General features: G+C 41.1%; 6 protein-coding genes across 6 annotated transcripts; 3 read left to right on the forward strand and 3 right to left on the reverse strand.

Moving 5' to 3' along the window:
• Positions 1 to 193: 193 nt before the first annotated feature.
• On the reverse strand, positions 194 to 5,198 carry LOC129787666 (DNA polymerase alpha catalytic subunit). The gene is made up of 3 exons (XM_055823391.1): positions 4,843 to 5,198; positions 575 to 4,774; positions 194 to 489 (listed from the first exon to the last, which is right to left on the reverse strand). The coding sequence occupies exons 1-3, from the start codon at positions 4,856 to 4,858 to the stop codon at positions 338 to 340; spliced, it is 4,368 nt and encodes a 1,455-aa protein (XP_055679366.1). The 5' UTR covers positions 4,859 to 5,198; the 3' UTR covers positions 194 to 337.
• LOC129787667 (uroporphyrinogen decarboxylase) lies at positions 5,047 to 6,766 on the forward strand. Its single transcript, XM_055823392.1, has 6 exons — positions 5,047 to 5,304; positions 5,405 to 5,518; positions 5,579 to 5,749; positions 5,808 to 6,266; positions 6,326 to 6,493; positions 6,553 to 6,766. The coding sequence occupies exons 1-6, from the start codon at positions 5,287 to 5,289 to the stop codon at positions 6,694 to 6,696; spliced, it is 1,074 nt and encodes a 357-aa protein (XP_055679367.1). The 5' UTR covers positions 5,047 to 5,286; the 3' UTR covers positions 6,697 to 6,766.
• Positions 6,767 to 6,857: 91 nt separating this feature from the next.
• LOC129787675 (60S ribosomal protein L31) lies at positions 6,858 to 7,647 on the forward strand. Its single transcript, XM_055823401.1, has 3 exons — positions 6,858 to 6,928; positions 7,148 to 7,401; positions 7,465 to 7,647. Exons 2-3 carry the CDS (start codon positions 7,178 to 7,180, stop codon positions 7,613 to 7,615), a joined length of 375 nt encoding a protein of 124 aa, XP_055679376.1. The 5' UTR covers positions 6,858 to 6,928; positions 7,148 to 7,177; the 3' UTR covers positions 7,616 to 7,647.
• On the reverse strand, positions 7,638 to 15,751 carry LOC129787669 (uncharacterized). The gene is made up of 9 exons (XM_055823395.1): positions 15,499 to 15,751; positions 14,153 to 14,325; positions 12,952 to 14,085; positions 11,925 to 12,887; positions 10,518 to 11,859; positions 10,127 to 10,451; positions 9,513 to 9,616; positions 9,191 to 9,446; positions 7,638 to 9,130 (listed from the first exon to the last, which is right to left on the reverse strand). The coding sequence occupies exons 1-9, from the start codon at positions 15,749 to 15,751 to the stop codon at positions 7,663 to 7,665; spliced, it is 6,018 nt and encodes a 2,005-aa protein (XP_055679370.1). The 3' UTR covers positions 7,638 to 7,662.
• LOC129787673 (RWD domain-containing protein 2A) lies at positions 10,148 to 15,307 on the forward strand. Its single transcript, XM_055823399.1, has 2 exons — positions 10,148 to 10,263; positions 14,369 to 15,307. Exon 2 carries the CDS (start codon positions 14,384 to 14,386, stop codon positions 15,245 to 15,247), a length of 864 nt encoding a protein of 287 aa, XP_055679374.1. The 5' UTR covers positions 10,148 to 10,263; positions 14,369 to 14,383; the 3' UTR covers positions 15,248 to 15,307.
• On the reverse strand, positions 15,233 to 16,678 carry LOC129787674 (anaphase-promoting complex subunit 10). The gene is made up of 3 exons (XM_055823400.1): positions 16,459 to 16,678; positions 16,149 to 16,385; positions 15,233 to 16,065 (listed from the first exon to the last, which is right to left on the reverse strand). Exons 1-3 carry the CDS (start codon positions 16,565 to 16,567, stop codon positions 15,854 to 15,856), a joined length of 558 nt encoding a protein of 185 aa, XP_055679375.1. The 5' UTR covers positions 16,568 to 16,678; the 3' UTR covers positions 15,233 to 15,853.
• Between the last annotated feature and the right edge of the window lie 105 nt (positions 16,679 to 16,783).

A 16,783-nucleotide genomic window follows, 5' to 3' on the forward strand; every position in this document is an offset into this window, starting at 1 on the left:
TAATTCGCGCATCCTCTTCTTCTTTTAGAACTGAGAACAAACTGAAAAAAAACCTGCCCAATTCTGCAAATGAAATTGCCCTCCCAAAATCCAACGGGTTTTTTGCATAAGGAGCAACATAACAGAGGTGAGTCTTAAGATCTTCCATTCAGTGCTGTTGCTGCTGCCAGAAGGAAAATAAAATCAAAAGATCTTTTTGAAATACTTCATATTTTCTCTTTTATTTTAATTACAAGAAAAGACACAAAATTATTTAATTTTATTTGAATGAAATACAAAAAGTAAAAGTTATTAAGAAAAAAATCTTTGCGGAAATTCAATTCAATTGTGTGAGCACTTATTGATGATCATCTGAGGTCTTTGTGGGGTGGAGTTTCCCAAAGATTGTTGCCAAATTGACAATACAATACGCTGATTTACTCAGCAATCGATCGATTGTCTCCTTGAGCAAACGATAGGCATCTTCCACTTGAGGTGTGATCTTCATTTCTGCATTTTCAGGGAGGGGAAAGAATTGATTAATTAGCAAATTTGTCCACATCCTCCTTCACTACAAAATAACACTGATACTCACTCTTATATTGAGGCTGTGTGAGGTCAAAGATGTACTGAAAGTAGCGAATTTGCGTGTAGAGATCAGTCTCTGTGTACTGTCGCACGAGACTTCCTTTCCGGCAGGCATAGCACATGGGACGATCATTGCTGGAGATGACATGCGTGAGGATTCGTGTGTTGTGGGAGCAAGTATTGTCATCGCACACGAGCCAATTGGCGTAGTAGCGATTGATGAAGGAACGAATCTTGAGGATTAGTTGATTTTGAATGCCAGCTAGATATTCGTATGGAGGGATTTTGCATTCGGGATTTGCACAAACAGCAAGAACAGGCACGAGATTGGCATCCACACGCTTCACAGCAGCTGCCATGGGATTCTCATGATGACACGAGACACATTTGAAGGTGAATTTCTCACAGAAATGATACTTCTGAGCACTGCTCTTCATCAGGGTGTTCACATCGTCATTCAGCTCATCCTCGCGATCAACTTTCTCCTCCAGACTCTTGTACTTCTTAGCATCCAGCCCCAAGCATTGTGCCAATCGGGAGATGTTGGTGCCATCGAGGGGTTCACAGATGCGTGAAATAACCGGGAAGATTTGCTGCGAAATGTAGTAGTCAGCATCGATCTTGAGTTCCGCATTCAGATGCATCTCATCGAGGTGATAAGCTCGCTGCATTTGTGCCCTGTCCGTGCCATCCTGGCAAATGACATAGCTCACGGTGTCCCCTTTCTTGAACCTTCGCCCCTGTGTAGCATTCATCCTTGTGGCCACAATCACATGGGGCAAATTTGAATTGTTTGCATACTCTTTCGGTGGTCGAGTGAGCTTTTTGGTGATCACAAAGAGCGGCAGAGGCACCTTCCCTTCGTAAATGTCCCGCCTGATACTCTCCAGGCGATCGTGGATCTTCTCAATCTTCTCATCTGCATCGGCATCACTGAAGATGTCATCAATGATTGAATGACCCACCATAACGGAAATTTTTGACCAATCCCGTCGCACAATATCCAATCCTTTGAGCTCAAGGCTGTACTTAAGTTGACCATTTGGCCCCTTGCTGACAATCTTCGCAGCGTACTTCTTCTTCTTCAGCAACAGAAGGGATTTGAACACCCCATCAATGTCCAGCTCAACATGTTTGTACATTTTGTTAACCTTCTGCTTGATGGTATTCCCAATCTTCTGGGCTTCATCGTAATCCACACAGTTGGAATTAACCATGATACTGTCTGTGTCTCCGTAGATAACTTCCAGATTGAGTTTCGTTGCGAGATTTTTGGTATTCATCAAGATATCGCGCCCCTTTCGTGTAATCAGGGCTGCCAAGTGTGGGGCGTAGAAACGCGAATGGCTGAAGCCCAAGCATCCGTACATGGAGTTAGCAGTCAATTTGAGAGCTCTCTGTCGTATGTCGTACTGCATCTTTAGCTCTGCATTCAAATTTGGCTCCGCCAGAAGACCCTTAACGACGCGTCGACTCTCCACAAGCCCACGAATTTGACTTGGAAGCACACCCTGCTCAACTGTTGAATCCGGAAGTTGAATATTGTCCTCCACATGTTCTGGCTCATCGATGGTGGTGTAGCAAATGTTGAATTCTTGTATAATGCTCGGGTAGAGCGAATTGAAGTCCATCAGGACAATACATTTCTCATAGAATCCCTTTATGGGATCAAGAACAAGCCCACCTGTGTAGGCGGCTTTCTTGCGCGTTTGGCCCCCCTCGGCGGCGGCATCTACTTTCTCCCATTCTTTCCCGATGAATCTCTCCTTCTTCGATGGCACAATGTAGTCTCTCTTATTGAAGGCATGCAGCAGGAGGTACTCATTCCTCTCCGATCGTCCACCCTGAAGCGTTCGTGCCATCATATTCCCGCAGACATTTGTGATCTGCAGTGCCAACGGGAGAACATTCAATTCGCACATGAGGCGAAGAACATACAGAGCATCCTGCACGGTGAGTGTGATGAGTTTGAGAATTTCCTCACTGGACTCATACATAAAGTGAATGTCATCATTGGAGATCTCAATGCGATCATCTTCCTGAATCTTTAGTACCTCCGTACAGAGCGTCGCCAGGTCATAGCTGCGGCATTTTATGAATTCTTCCGCGGATTTCTTCACATCGCAAATCATTCGGCCGGTAAAGTAGTCCTGGTAGCGCTTGCTGTCCACCGCTGTCCTTCTGAGACGACCAATTCGTGACCAATTTTGCAATTTTAGGCCAATAACACGATCAAAGATCACATCAAGCTGACAATCGGCTGCATCGTGCGTTACAATGAGATCAGGATCGGTGTTTTGATAAATAGCCAGGAACCAATTGAGGAGTTCACGTTCAGATTCGAATTTCTTCGCCTTAGCCTTGGTGTAGCCCTTGAATTTTGTCCCAAAGTCCATCGGCCAGCCCTGTTGCGTTGGATGAGTTAAGCCGCAAAAATGACGATTGAATGGGGTCGTAGGAGGGGCACGATCGAGGGGAAATTTATCCTGAATCAGGCATGAGATCATTACAATCTCATTCTTGGTTGTTTTCACATTCAAGCTGGATCTTACATTGAGGACAATAAGGGAGACTGGTGGGGGATTTTTATTCTCTTCCGGAGCCACACAGACAGCCCTACTGGTGGGAACAACAATCTCCATGCGGCTCCACGTTAGAGGAAGTGAGCGAGTTTGAAAGTTCTTTACCGTCAGCCAGCAAGGTCCCTTGATCTTGGTGTCGAGAAGAAAAGTCTCCAATGGTGTTGTGGTTGTACCGAAGATGTGGGCAATTGAGAGGTACTTCCTGGGTGCATTCTGTGGCACTTTGAGGTGACCACTGTAGCGAACTTCAATGCACTGCGAGGATTCCGGGATACGAACACCTTTTATGGTGAAAGCAAAGTTTTTCATCACTTCCTTCGTCTTGTAGGACTGTACGCCCAATTGTGTGAGAATCTCATCGAGTTCCTGCGCAACATGGCCAAGGGTCACCCTTTCCCGCGTCTCCTCTCGAGTCATCTTGTCCAAGAGGTACTGCCGTGGGAGGAGGTAGAGCTTTCTGTCCACGCTCTGTATGTGAACAGTTATGGATTTGAAATTTTCATTCGATTTATCCGCAGCAATGCGTCCAAAAAGGAAAAGTTGCCCAGGACGCTTCATAGGATCCTCCCAGGCATCCCAGAACCAAATCTTCTTCTCAGATTCATCATTCGTTGCTGAATTCTCAGGATCAGCCTTTTCAAATGCAGTGAAATCAATGTCATTGTCATCATTCATTTGCATGACTGCTTCCCAATTCATGGTAATCTTATCTGAGGCCATTGCCTGGATTTTCTCTTTGGCTGAATTACGCGAAGGAGTTTGTTCATCTACAAGGGCCAGCGCAAAATCTTCACTATCCTCCAGGAGAGCAGCCAAATTTTCATCTTTATTCGCTTCATTTTGTTTCTCAGGCTCATTTTCCTTGTCTCCCTTCTCAATTACAGGTGCTTCTGTGATTTTCTTTTCCTTTTGTATTGGCTTGGGTTCGACGAATATTGCTTTAGGTGCTTCCTTTTGCTCCACCACATTACTCTTCTTTTCCATTGTTTGTTTAACAATCCTATCCAGCAGCTCATCATCACTTCCATCTGCATCCTCTTTTGGGGGTTCCTTCCTCTTGATTTTACTATTGAAACTCCGCATGTATTCCTTCGTGAGGGCTGCATCTTTCTCCGATTGCTTCGTCACTGGAAGCTTCTTCACTGCACTTGATACCGTCGTCTCTGTAGCATCTTTCTTTGACCCATCAATTTCTCCCAGAATCTCAGACAGGATACTATCATCCCCAAGAGTTGCTGTATGACTCTTCTTGGGAACGGCATTGCTAAAGAGATTCTTTATTGAACCCTTCCCTTTGGCGGTTTTTCCACTCTCCCGCCCACGCTTTTTTGCTGCTTTCTTGCTCTTGGAAGCAGCAGCACTCTCCCCATCGGAGTCTTCATCATCAAATATCTCCCGACCATCCTCAACGTACTCACCGTCATCGTCATCAATCCAATCTTCAGCAGCACGCGATTGGACCCTTTTGGAGTACTCGCGCTCATCTACGGTCTCGTACACATTATCCACATCCTTGATCTCGTACTTGTTCTTCACGCCGGATGATTTAGCTTCCCGAAGACGCTGGAATGCCGCTAATTTGCCCAATTTATCAATCTTCTGTCGCTTTGGACGTGGTTCCATTCCTAGAGGTTAGGAGACGGGGAAGAAGGTAATTTGATGAATTTTTCATTGAATCTACGATTAAACTTACCTCCAGAATCGCTCATCTTTGAGTTTGTAGACTATTCTTGGATGATTTGTAAGAAATTCAGGAGATTTTTCACTTTTTTCAGGGGAAAAACACAAAAATATAGAAATGCTTTATCAGCTGTGTTGTTGGGAAAAAGGCGCCAAAATTTTTACAGTCAAATAGGGTGAATAGGTTCACAATTAGAATTTTTATTTAATTCCTGCTGACTTTTGTTCTTTTCAAAAAGCTAAAAAATATGCAAAATTCTTTTTTTTTTGCCTTTATATCATTTTATTTGTTTAATTTTTGTTTAATTTAAAGTGAATCAATAAATAAATTTTCCTATTCACCCCATTTGGAGTTGTCAGAATTTCTCCGCATGTTTTTTTGTTCTTTTCTCATTGCAATTCAATAAAATTGTTTTTCATTTATTTAGCAATATTACAAGGAATTCAGGCGAATAAAATGTCCTCCTCGAATAAGGTAAGACTTTTCTTTTTATGGAAAATCATTAAATTACTTAATCTTTTTGATTTATTCGTAATAATGGGCAAAACATGAAAATCATCCTCTCCATGACTAGCAATTTCCTGCCCTAAAAAATGATAATCTCCTACGGGCAGCTCGTGGAGAAACTGTGGATAGAATCCCAGTGTGGGTGATGAGACAAGCTGGAAGGTATCTTCCGGAATTTCAGGTAAGTTTCCTTTTTATTTGAATAAAAGAGAAGGATTTTACAGGAAATGTAATTTTGCAGGAAGTACGGAAGAAGCATGATTTCTTCACAGTCTGCAGAACACCGGAACTAGCATGTGAAGTCACAATGCAGCCACTGAGACGCTTCGATCTGGATGCTTCAATCATCTTTTCAGACATTTTGGTCATTCCACAGGCACTGGGTCTTGTAGTTGAGATGCATCCCGGGAAGGTAGGGGTGTGGTCAAATGAAATCTTTATTAAATGATCTTAAACCCGGATTATTGTAGGGTCCTGTCTTCCCTGAGCCCCTCGATGGCCCAGATGATTTGAAAAGGCTCACTCCGGAGGGAGCAGTGGATCGATTGAAGTATGTTGGGGATGCCATAACGATGATGCGGCATCTTCTTGATGGAAAAGTCCCTCTTATTGGATTCACTGGAGCTCCATGGACTCTCATGGGGTATATGATTGAAGGAGGTGGCAGCAAGACCATGAGTAAGGCCAAATCTTGGCTCTCAGATCATCCAGATGAATCAAAGAAGCTCCTTGATCTCCTAACCAGCGTTATTGTGGACTACTTGGAGATGCAGGTTAAAGCTGGAGCTCAAATGCTCCAAGTCTTCGAATCAAGTGCCGAACACCTTCCCAAGGAACAATTTCTATCTGTTGCTTTGCCGCATTTAAAGGAAATCCCCGAGAGGCTAAAAAAGCGTCTTCAGGAGCAAAACATCGAATGTGTTCCGATGGTGAGATTCTAAAAGAATTAACCAAAAGATTTTTCTTTTTAATTAAATTTATTTTTTAGACACTTTTTGCTAAAGGAGCTGGTCACTCTCTAAAGGAGCAAGCTGAATTGGGGTACAATGTGATTGGGATTGACTGGACAGTGTATCCTACAGAAGCTAGAGCAGCAGTTGGTGACAATATAACTCTTCAGGGAAATTTGGATCCTCAGGATATGTACAAGAGTCCTGTAAGTTTGAAATCAGCTTTATTTATTCAATCTTCCTGTTAATTTATTTCTAATTTTAGGAAGAACTTCGTTCTCTGACCCAGGAAATGGTGAAGAAATTCGGGAAGAAGAGGTACATTGCCAATCTTGGGCATGGAATTACCCCTGCAACTCCCATAGAAAGCATGAGTATCTTCTGTGATACAGTTCACGAAACATTGTAGATCCTTGTAGTGATTATTTTTTACAAAGAAAATCCGGCTGAGGAATAAAATTCTAAAATTAAAAAAAAAAGATTTTTTTGGAATTCTGGAGAAAATCGTTCATTCATTCTGTAATTATCTTATGTATTTCTAACGGTACACATGCGACCTTCGCTTAGCGTAACCGACGAAATCAACGTCACCCTGTGTCAAATTTTTCTTGGTCTTTTATTCGATTTTCTGGAATAGTGAGGTGTGTGCTCCACATTTTTTTCAATTTTCCCTGTAAAATATCCCTAAATCCCCACATAAAACACATTAATCCTACTCTTGGGATCCCAAGGATGTGATTATTGTAAAAACTTCCTTAGAAATAGTGTGAAAAACACGAGAAAATTGCTTTGAAAATCCATTCGCGTGGCGTGGTGTTGATGTAGTGGAAAATGTGAGGTTAAAATGAATGTTTTTGCAGGAAACTCTCGGAGAAAATCCAACAAGCGCAATGGCCAAGAGCAAAACGGAGAAGAGAACCAAGTCTGCCATCAATGAGGTGGTGACACGTGAATGCACAATCCACTTGTCCAAGAGGATTCACAATATCGGCTTCAAGAAGCGTGCCCCGCGAGCCATTAAGGAGATCCGGAAGTTTGCTGAGCACGAAATGGGCACCAAGGATGTGCGTATTGACACTCGTCTCAACAAGCACATCTGGTCAAAGGGAATCAGGTGAGAAGAAGAGAGAAATTGCATGGAAAATGAACTTTTTTCTAAACAAAACTAAATTTTCAGGAGCGTTCCAGTTCGAGTTCGTGTCCGTCTCGCCCGTCGCCGCAATGATGATGAGGACTCCCCCAACAAGCTGTTCACCCTCGTGACCTACGTTCCCGTGCCCTCCTTCAAGGGTCTCCAGACGGAAAATGTTGAGTCCAGCGACGATTAGAGTGTAGATTTAAATACACTGGTGAAAACATATTACAAAGATTTTATTCATCTCATTACTGCTTCAATCAATGTAGCTTCACTGGCCGAAAGAACAGCCACAAATTCTTTCCGGAATTGGGGGTACTTGATAACGCTGAGACGATGTCCTCTTGGGATGGTTGACGCCACGGCAAATTGGCGAAATCCTGCCATTCCTGAGTAAATGAGGACAATCAGTGGTTGACTAGGGTTCCCAGTGAGAATGTACAGGACAAACTCTCCCGTGGGAAGAATCGAGAACTGAATCCTGATGGGAGCTTCAATCTGTACGTGTTGGAAGTGAACAAATTGCTTCCCGATGAGTCGATATATCTCCACGGAGCCATGATGAACGGAATTTTTAGTTTGTCCCGAACATACAGCCATATAGAGCTTCCCATCGAATGTCTCCGCAGACACATCGAGCGGATTAATGATGGAGAGAGTCTGCTTCTCTTCCCACTTCTCTCCACGACGATACTCCAGCACATTGACGCTTCCATTTTTAGCAATTGCAGCAAACATATTGGCTCTCAGAGGGATGATTTCGCGAACTCCATCAATTTGGAGCTTCTGAACGGGTTCCCAGGTGATCTTCCCGCTCTCATCCACTGCTGTACACTCAACAGACACCTGGAAATCCTTCACGGAGTACTCAATGATGCATTCCTGGTTATTTTGCTTCACTGAAGCCATTCTTCGGGGTGTTTCGGTGAATCTCTCATAGATCACCTTCATGGTATCGTGCTCGTAGTTGAAGATGATCTGTTTGTATCCAATTGCTTCACTATATTTCTCCGTAAAGAGAAAATCTTTCCCTAACAGTCGCAGGTGGTTAATACTCACGAGATCCCCGTCTGCAAAGCGCACAGGTCGAATGTCTGATTCCACAAAAGTCTTCCTCTGAAATTCCTCCAAACGGTAGAAGTTTATCATTGTTCCATTGGCATCTCCTGCTAGCACAGCTAGATGCAGGTTGACCTTTCCATTCTTCACGAGGTCAATTGGGACAATTTTCTTCAGGGCATCTCCTTTGAGGGTTTGCGCTACAGCATAGTGAGTGACGTAGAATGTGGCACTTCGGTAGTGCCTAATTTTCTTTGCATTCTCATACAATTCCTGCAATTTCTTCTCCATTGCACTCAATTCTTGAGCCATTTCCATCTCCGGGACCATTTCAGTCATATTTATCCCAAAGAGGCTTCCACGACATTGAAGGTATTCCACCGTGAGGGGCTTCTCGAACACAACGAGGGATTTCGCGAAATTCTGACCAGTTTTGTAGTCATTGTACGTTGCAAGATTACTCAAGAAATCCTCCACATTCCTTTCATTTATATTGTTCGCCTGTAATTGATGGATTGTGAGGGGATGAAGCTTTGTCCTATCTCGGGATCTGTTATCGATATAAATATTCCCTTCAACCGTTTGTTCAGCATCCTTGGTTAACACAGTGTCGTGATTGAAGGTGATGTTGTTAACAAGCCCATGAACTCTGAAAAATTACACCAAAAATTAAAGAAAATGAAACATAAATTATGCTTTCTCTCATTACGTGATATCTGTGTGGAAGATGGCCCTCTTGAACGTTGTTGTGCCATGAATTGTATGATTCCCAATGAGGAATACCGCCTGGGCAAACCATTCCTTCACATTCACATCCTGAATGATACAATCATGCTCACACTGGATACTCTCCACCATTAAACGATGAAGCTTCTTCAGGGCAGTCACATTGTTGTACTCAACATCGTACCGCATAACATCCTGATCCATGTTGAGATTATTTACAAGAGCTTTCTCGAGATCTCCTGTGAAGAACAAATATTTCAGGTAAGTTTTATTCTTTATTATTTAATTTTTAGGGTTCTTTGTACCTTCAACTTTAACCCTATCAACTATCCATTGACCGAAAATTGTTTGATTCCCTACAATTTTTGCAGCTTTCTCATTCAGTTCTTCCATCTTGACTGTTAGTCCACTGAAATGATTTAAAGAAATTGATTTTATTTTCAATTCATTCTCTGGGATTAAATAAAAATGAATTTAGAATATTTTAAGATCATTTTGTGGCAGTTTTTTTTCGGTTAAATTAAAGAGAGATTACAGTGAGCAGCATAGAGAATGCTACAAGCTAAAAGAACTATAAAAAATCGTCCATAGAATCCTTCTCACTGCTCTTAAGAACATCTTCATAGAAAAACTTTTAAATCTACTCTAATCTCCAAATTTTAAATTAATAAAATTAAATAAATCTTCAACTGTACTGTACAAAAATCTACATTTGAGCAAAATTCATTTAACCTTTTTAGACGCGAATAACATCACGGGTGTATACTATCTTGTAGCATTTGTATACATTTTATGCTGTAGCAGTGTAGCATAAAGGTGAAATATAACCTCTGCTGTTGTTCTTTGACTGATAAGAGAGTAAACTGATATTCCTTGAGGCAGATAAATCACTTGGAGGTCACTTAATGTGGATTCTTACCTCCGTTTTGCCCGCAAGTACCCATCAACGTGGATGTGTGAAGATGACAGTGGTGTCTCGAGGGTTACATTGCTGAGGAAGTTGATTTTCGTCTCAATAATTTGGGGCTTTGTGAGGCTCATGTAATTGGAAGCCACGTAAGTTAAGTTGATATCATTAATTTTCCCCGGGATGAAGACATTTCCCATAAACTCTGCCTCATGGAAGTGCACAAAGTCATCAAAATGAATCTTGTTGTACACCATGAGAGCATCTTCGAAGTGTTTTCCAATGTCCCATCCATTGAGGAAGAGTACTTTTGGTTCCATGTTGAATGTTGCATTACCTTGAAAAGATAGAGAGAATTGTAGATTAGTTAGCTGCTCAGTTGATGCTGTTGGTTGATGCTTACCATGAACAACGAGTCGATGGAGGGAATTTGTTGATGATGGCATGAGGAAGTTAGCTAATATGGGCAAGTTGATGTTATTCAATTCATCCACGATAAAGAGATTTTTATCAACAATTAAATCTCCATTCACAGTTAATTTGGGAATTTTGTAGGAAGTTCCGCTTTTCTTGTTGAGAATTTGTGACATCCACAGGCCAGAGAGGGTGCCATTTGTGACCAAATCATCGTGAAGGGTAACATCTTCCACAAACTCAACTTCCGGGAGGTTTTCCTGCTGATTGATGAAGTAGGTATTCTCATACAATACCCTGAGATTTCTTTTATTGAGCAATCCTTCCAAATTGATCTCACCATGAGCTTCAACATTTGTGAAAATTTGTGATGTTGCAATATTCTGATCACCCTCAGTTAGTAACCACGTGTTGCCAAAGTCAAAGTTCTCAATGTTGTTGAGGAAGCCTTGAAAGGTCATTTCATTGATTTCCATCTCTTCAGTGAACTCCATTGAATCCCAAACAATTTTCTTTCCCATAAAATCCAGGAAATTCCCATTAACGTGAGAAATGTTGAAATTTGGAAGATATGCAACGTCCAGATTTTCAATTGAAAGACCTCCTTTGAATATTTTATTCCCCGTGAGGATGATCCTTTCCCCCTTTCTTGCCGTATCCGTTATGAGACTACCAATGTCCACTCCGCTAATTTTCCCATCACCATGCAAATCCGCAACTGTAAGATTTTGTGCAGAAAATTCCTTCTTCATTGTTACATTTCCAGCAATGTATTGATCCCGATCAAAGTGCAAGAAGTCACGGAAATTCCTCCCGGATAGTGTTACATTGTCCCCATTTACACTATTTGCCATTATTTTCCTGAACTGAATGTCTCCCGAGATCTCCTCATCGCCACTTTTGTGCAAAATACTCCTATTGAGATCCGTAATGTTGACTCCTTGAATCACAGCTGCATCACAAAATCCCTCCTTGACCGTAAGATCAGTTTTGAAGTATTTCTTCCCCAGAATTGTTTGAATTTCATCAGTATTGATCTTTACGAGATTTTCCGGATTAATTCCATTGAGGGATTTTGTGAGGAGATCATTAAACTTTGGTGGTTGATGGAAATTGATGTTCTGATGAATGTTCACCGTGTCACTGGGGAGGCCATCTGAGAGGAGTCTCTGGAGACTCAGAGAATCCCTATAGCTGAGAATATCATCTGTTTTGAGGACTCTCTTCACGGTAACTGGGCCACTTATGAAGTAATCACCAGTTAGGAGTAAATTTTCATTAACACTCGCCATGGGATTCATTTTTTCCAAGCTTTCGCTCTTTATTTTTCCCTGCGAAATAAAAGAATTTTTAGCATAAAAAAGGTGATCTTAAGAATAGAAGATGAGCTATTTACCCGAAGAACAATTGGCTTTAGCAGTTTAACTGTCTCGAAAGTCTTTCTTCCCTCAACAATTTGCATTTCAGTGCTATTGAGCTGTACAACATCCATTACCCCGTCAAAGACTTCAATATGTTTCAATCTTTCAGTTATTTTCAGATCCTCAACGGAGATGTTACGCATAAAGCTCACTGGGTAGTTTAGCAAGAAATCCCCATGAGAAGCGAGAACAGCATCTGAGATATTTTTATCAGATATCTTCTTAAAGACATTCACTTGATCCACCACAAGATGCTCAATCTCTGCTGGTTGGGTGATTATTTGATTCCCCTCCGTGCGTAGGGCGTACTTCTCAATAAAGGACAAATCAATACCATTAATTGATCCACTAACAAACAAATTATCTGCCTTGAGGACAGTTAAATTCTTCCCGATCGTTTCCATTTTCTTCAGTGCATCCAGAATTATGGAGAAGTTCATTGAATTGATGTTCTGCAGATGAAGATCCCTCACAATGAGGGTATCGAGAGAGGTGAAATTGAGATGTTGTGCATCGGAATTCTTGAGGAGAATGTGATCTCGGTCGAATTTTAATCCATCAATGAGATTTTTCACTTTTAGCTCTCCCAAAATCTCCAAATTCTCGCATTCCAGTGCGATTCCGGAAAGATTTAGCGGGATATCTGTACGAATGAGCCTCTCAGAGGGGATATTATTGATAAATTCTGCTGAAATTTCATCAACGAAGAGCTCATCAAACTCATAAGTTTCATTCGTAGGATCTTGGGTAAGGCTCTCAGCTATAGGAAGATCTTGCATGAGAGCTTCTTGCGAAACCTGACCATACTTATCAGCTAAGAAATTCTTCATTGTTGCACTAATAATGTTCATTTTTTCATTGAGAACGTGAACACGTTCATTCGTACTATTTATTTCCTTTGCTGTTGCTTCATTTAAATCCACCAAATTTGTTCTAATCTGTTGCAAAAAAATAAGGAAATTGTTAATAAAGAAAATTATGCTGAGAAAGTAAAAAACTTACCTCAGGAGTTAACAACTTTTCAACTTTGAGGGATGCAAATTCCACTCCTTGGCTGAATTCAAGAGCTTTATCCGTTGCCTTTGGTAGATTTTCCATTGCAATAACAACTCCATCGAGATGAAAGCTGGAAAGTTCTGCGATACTCTCCTGACACCATTCGAGCATTGCTTCGTGAACATCATAGTTGGGAACTGTCTTGAATTGCGGCACAAAGATATTCTGAGTCTCCCCGAAAACACGTCGATTGGCAATAAGGATCACGGGGGATTTCTCATACGGATACACCCTCATTGTGGATACTCCAAATTCAAATGATTCAGCCGTATACCGAACGGAGGATTCGTAAAACTTCCATCCATCGTACTCGTAGATTCTTATTGATTCCTTCTCACTGGAAAAGAGGAGGAGAACTTGATCATTTGTCGCTGAAACAGGAAGAACTTCTGATGCATCATCTATCTCGAGACTCTGGATGGGAAAGAAGTGTCCATTGGTGAATTTGTAGATGATACTATGAGGTGCAATGGTGTAGTCATCCCGGTTGTTCTCTTTTGGGGGTGAATTCACCACAATCAGATAGTCTTCGTCGTTAACACGGAAATGCTTGAGATCCACAAGACCATCTGTGACGATAGCTCGATGGAATACAAATTTCTGAGCCCCCTCATTGAATTGATACACCACAGAAGGAACCTTTGTGGAATTCTTCTCACTTCGACTATTCCCCATGACCAGAAAAACATCTTCATTCACCCCAAAAAACTCCACAGCAACAGTGTCTGAGCATGGAATTTCATTCCATACCTCAAAGCTTCCCATTTCCGTCCATTTGTACACGGGGCAGAGAAACTTCTTGCGAATCTCAAGGGGCATACGTGTTGTTTCGAAGGTCTCCATGAGGAAAATCTCATTATTGTAATTCCAAAATTTAGCCATAAGTTGATGCTCTATGCGGTTGTAGTGAACAATTTTAATGTCATTTGGGAGAATTTGAAAGACTGGTGAACCAACATCTTTGGTTCCTCTTCGGTAATCCCCAGAAAGTGCCACAAAGGCAAGATCTCCCGCTGCAATACAATCCATTTTTGAGATTTTGTTCAATTTTCCTTCGTAGATTGTCTTAAAATCCGATCCCTGAAATGATTAATGATCATTCTTGAGCGAAATCTGCATGAAATTCTAAAGGAAATCATGAACTAACAATTAATTGAAGGAATGTAATCTCCGTTGTATTTGTGGTGGCATCAGATTGGGGTCCATTTGTGTGAAGAGCCACAGCAAAAGTTGTCCCAAAGGCCTGCATGAGGCAGAGATCGAGGGGAAAACTCACTGGGATTGATCCCATTTCCTCGAATCCCAAAAGTTTCAAATGATCTGAAAAATAATTCAAAGAAACAAAAAATTCTCATCTTTTCAGGACTTTCACTGCAAGATGGACGAAGTGATCAATATCCAGAATGATCTCTTGCGATCTTGTCTGAGTCAACAGATCGATGAGCTGAGCATGTTGGAGTCAATTTTTTGCAACCCCGGAGAATTTCACATTGATGATCACAGCATTGCGGCGGATATCAATGAATTTCTCGAGAATCGATTGGACGCAGTCCAGAGGAAACTCGACTTCCGGATATGCTTGCAGCTGGATGAGGGAAAAATGTATTTGAGCTTTGAATTGCCACACTTTTACCCTTCTGTGGAGATTCCACGAATTTCCGTTGACTCCACAAAGCTCACAAAGAAGCAGGAGATTGCCATTGGGCGGAAAATTGAGGACTACATAAAGGGTTTGGATAAAAGTGAACCCTACATCTACCAAATTGTCTCCTGGCTGCAGGATAATGTGGATGATTTGAGGGTTTCAGCGACAAATGATGCAGCAACGGAGAAGGATGAGAAAGTAATTTTTGAGCGAATGTGGATCTATTCGCATCATATTAAAAGTAAAACAAAAAGAAAAGATATTGTCAAGAATGCTCATGATCTCTCCTTGACGGGATTCTCACTCCCGGGGAAGCCAGGAGTAATTTGCGTTGAAGGAGAGCAACGTGATACTCAGGAATTCTGGCAGCTTCTGCGACAAATGCACTGGCAGAAGATTACGCTGAAACAATGTGAAGAAACTGAGGTGCTAAAGAGGGATTTTGATGATCAAAGACGTTTTACAGACTTCAAGGAAATACTCTTTGTCGATGTTGGGGATGATGAGGAAGTTGTGCTCAATATGAGTAATTTCATTAAGTTCCTCGAACTACATAATTGTGGCTACATTAAAAAGGAATTGTTTGGTTTTGATTAAAATTGTTTTTATATTAATTTTATGTACATTATTGATTAAAAAAAAATTGTAAAGAAAAAATATATTTTACGAATGATCTTTGACTGATCTTCGCAGCATTTTGCCGTTATCCGCAATAAATTTAATTCTTTTGATAACCACGTTGATTTTAACAATGAAAAGTTCAAAGAAATTGAAGAATTTAATAATTTATAATGAGAAATTTGCAATTTTAAGAACTTTTAAGAGTAAATTCTGCTAAAATGTTTTACCTGAAGCACTATATTGGGTATCCCGGCGAAATCTCCTATGCTGCTCATGCTCTCCCAAGTTCACAAAGTTTCCAATTAAATTATCAATTTTATCCTGAATTTCTTCCTTTTCAAAGGAATTCCATTTCTCTGCAAAACTCTCTTCTAGATTATCTATAAAATTTCTTTCCAATTCATTATAATTCCCACTGGATGCCACTGAATTGATCAGCAAAAGAAGAACATTCAAAAAGATCACTCTACACGACCACATGGTGGATTCACGAATAACCGGGGGAATTTGCAGGAAGATTTGAAGAGGTGGCGGCAGTGTGATCTTCAGCAGTAGTTGAGGACAGGTTTCCGCGGCTTTCCGTTATCGTATTGTGCTGTATTGCAAAAATTGAACCGAACTGAAATTCCCATAATTCTCTATTGGACAATTTCGACCCTCGATGGGTGAGTGAATCCGAATCTGCCGCATGTGTGTATCCCTGCCATTCTGATGGTTCGAAATGACAGCAATTTGGATCATAAAGGTACGAATGGCCTTGTCTCGGATATCCCGGATGGGAATAACGACCCAACCTAATTAAATATTTTGTCTTTTAATTAATTTCATGAAATTAAATCAAATAGAAATCATGTAGAGAACTTAGAGGAAGAATTACCTGTAGGTTCGCATAGATCTATCACCTCCACTTCTTGGAGATCATTGAAATGCGTCCCGGATCGGATGGAGATACGACTGGGGGTGTAGCTCTCATCAAGCTTGTAGTCTGTGTAGATATAAATCTGATTCACCGTGGTCTTCCGCTGAAATTGGATATTGACGAGATGCGGGAGGGTTCCATCTGATTGCCAGTACGTATCCATGCAGTTATCACGCAGCTGCTCAACGCCAAATCCTTAAATTAATTCGAGAAATTCAATTCTTTAGTAAAGAATCAGGAAACTCTCGCAAATCAATTGAGTTCTCACCGGGTTTGCATGAGGAAAGACTCCAAACGGCATTTGATCCCACTTCACGAACAACTCCTGCACGTTCTTCCACAGATGGATTCTCATCTCCACCTGTTTTGGGATTCATTTTTGTGGCAAAACTAATATTTTTAGGGCGAAAATTGAGAGCAAAACAATATTTTCAGCTGTTGTGTATGGAAACGGAATGGATATCTTACGAAGAATCCTTTATGATTCCACTGGAAGAATTTAACGATGTCTTTCATAGGCTTCGTTGAGTGCAATTTTGGCGCGGAATTCAAATAAATCTTTATTTTCTTCTTTTATGAGAAAATATTTCCGC

Source organism: Lutzomyia longipalpis, chromosome 1 (assembly GCF_024334085.1).
Source record: "Lutzomyia longipalpis isolate SR_M1_2022 chromosome 1, ASM2433408v1".
NCBI classification, from domain to species: domain Eukaryota; kingdom Metazoa; phylum Arthropoda; class Insecta; order Diptera; family Psychodidae; genus Lutzomyia; species Lutzomyia longipalpis.

Excerpts from the sequence above, each read along its gene's own strand:
- LOC129787674 (XM_055823400.1), bottom strand. The coding sequence starts at position 16,567 with ATGAATCCCAAAACAGGTGGAGATGAGAATCCATCTGTGGAAGAACGT. Across the intron at positions 16,386-16,458 it reads TCTTTCCTCATGCAAACCCG|GATTTGGCGTTGAGCAGCTG; the intron begins GTGAGAACTCAA and ends AATTAATTTAAG. Across the intron at positions 16,066-16,148 it reads AGATCTATGCGAACCTACAG|GTTGGGTCGTTATTCCCATC; the intron begins GTAATTCTTCCT and ends ATATTTAATTAG.
- LOC129787675 (XM_055823401.1), top strand. The coding sequence starts at position 7,178 with ATGGCCAAGAGCAAAACGGAGAAGAGAACCAAGTCTGCCATCAATGAG. Across the intron at positions 7,402-7,464 it reads ATCTGGTCAAAGGGAATCAG|GAGCGTTCCAGTTCGAGTTC; the intron begins GTGAGAAGAAGA and ends CTAAATTTTCAG.
- LOC129787666 (XM_055823391.1), bottom strand. Across the intron at positions 490-574 it reads CACACAGCCTCAATATAAGA|AAATGAAGATCACACCTCAA; the intron begins GTGAGTATCAGT and ends CTGAAAATGCAG.
- LOC129787669 (XM_055823395.1), bottom strand. The coding sequence starts at position 15,751 with ATGTGGTCGTGTAGAGTGATCTTTTTGAATGTTCTTCTTTTGCTGATC. Across the intron at positions 14,086-14,152 it reads TTACATTCCTTCAATTAATT|GGATCGGATTTTAAGACAAT; the intron begins GTTAGTTCATGA and ends TAATCATTTCAG. Across the intron at positions 10,452-10,517 it reads CCATCGACTCGTTGTTCATG|GTAATGCAACATTCAACATG; the intron begins GTAAGCATCAAC and ends TATCTTTTCAAG.
- LOC129787673 (XM_055823399.1), top strand. The coding sequence starts at position 14,384 with ATGGACGAAGTGATCAATATCCAGAATGATCTCTTGCGATCTTGTCTG.
- LOC129787667 (XM_055823392.1), top strand. Across the intron at positions 6,267-6,325 it reads ACATCGAATGTGTTCCGATG|ACACTTTTTGCTAAAGGAGC; the intron begins GTGAGATTCTAA and ends TTTATTTTTTAG. Across the intron at positions 6,494-6,552 it reads AGGATATGTACAAGAGTCCT|GAAGAACTTCGTTCTCTGAC; the intron begins GTAAGTTTGAAA and ends TTCTAATTTTAG.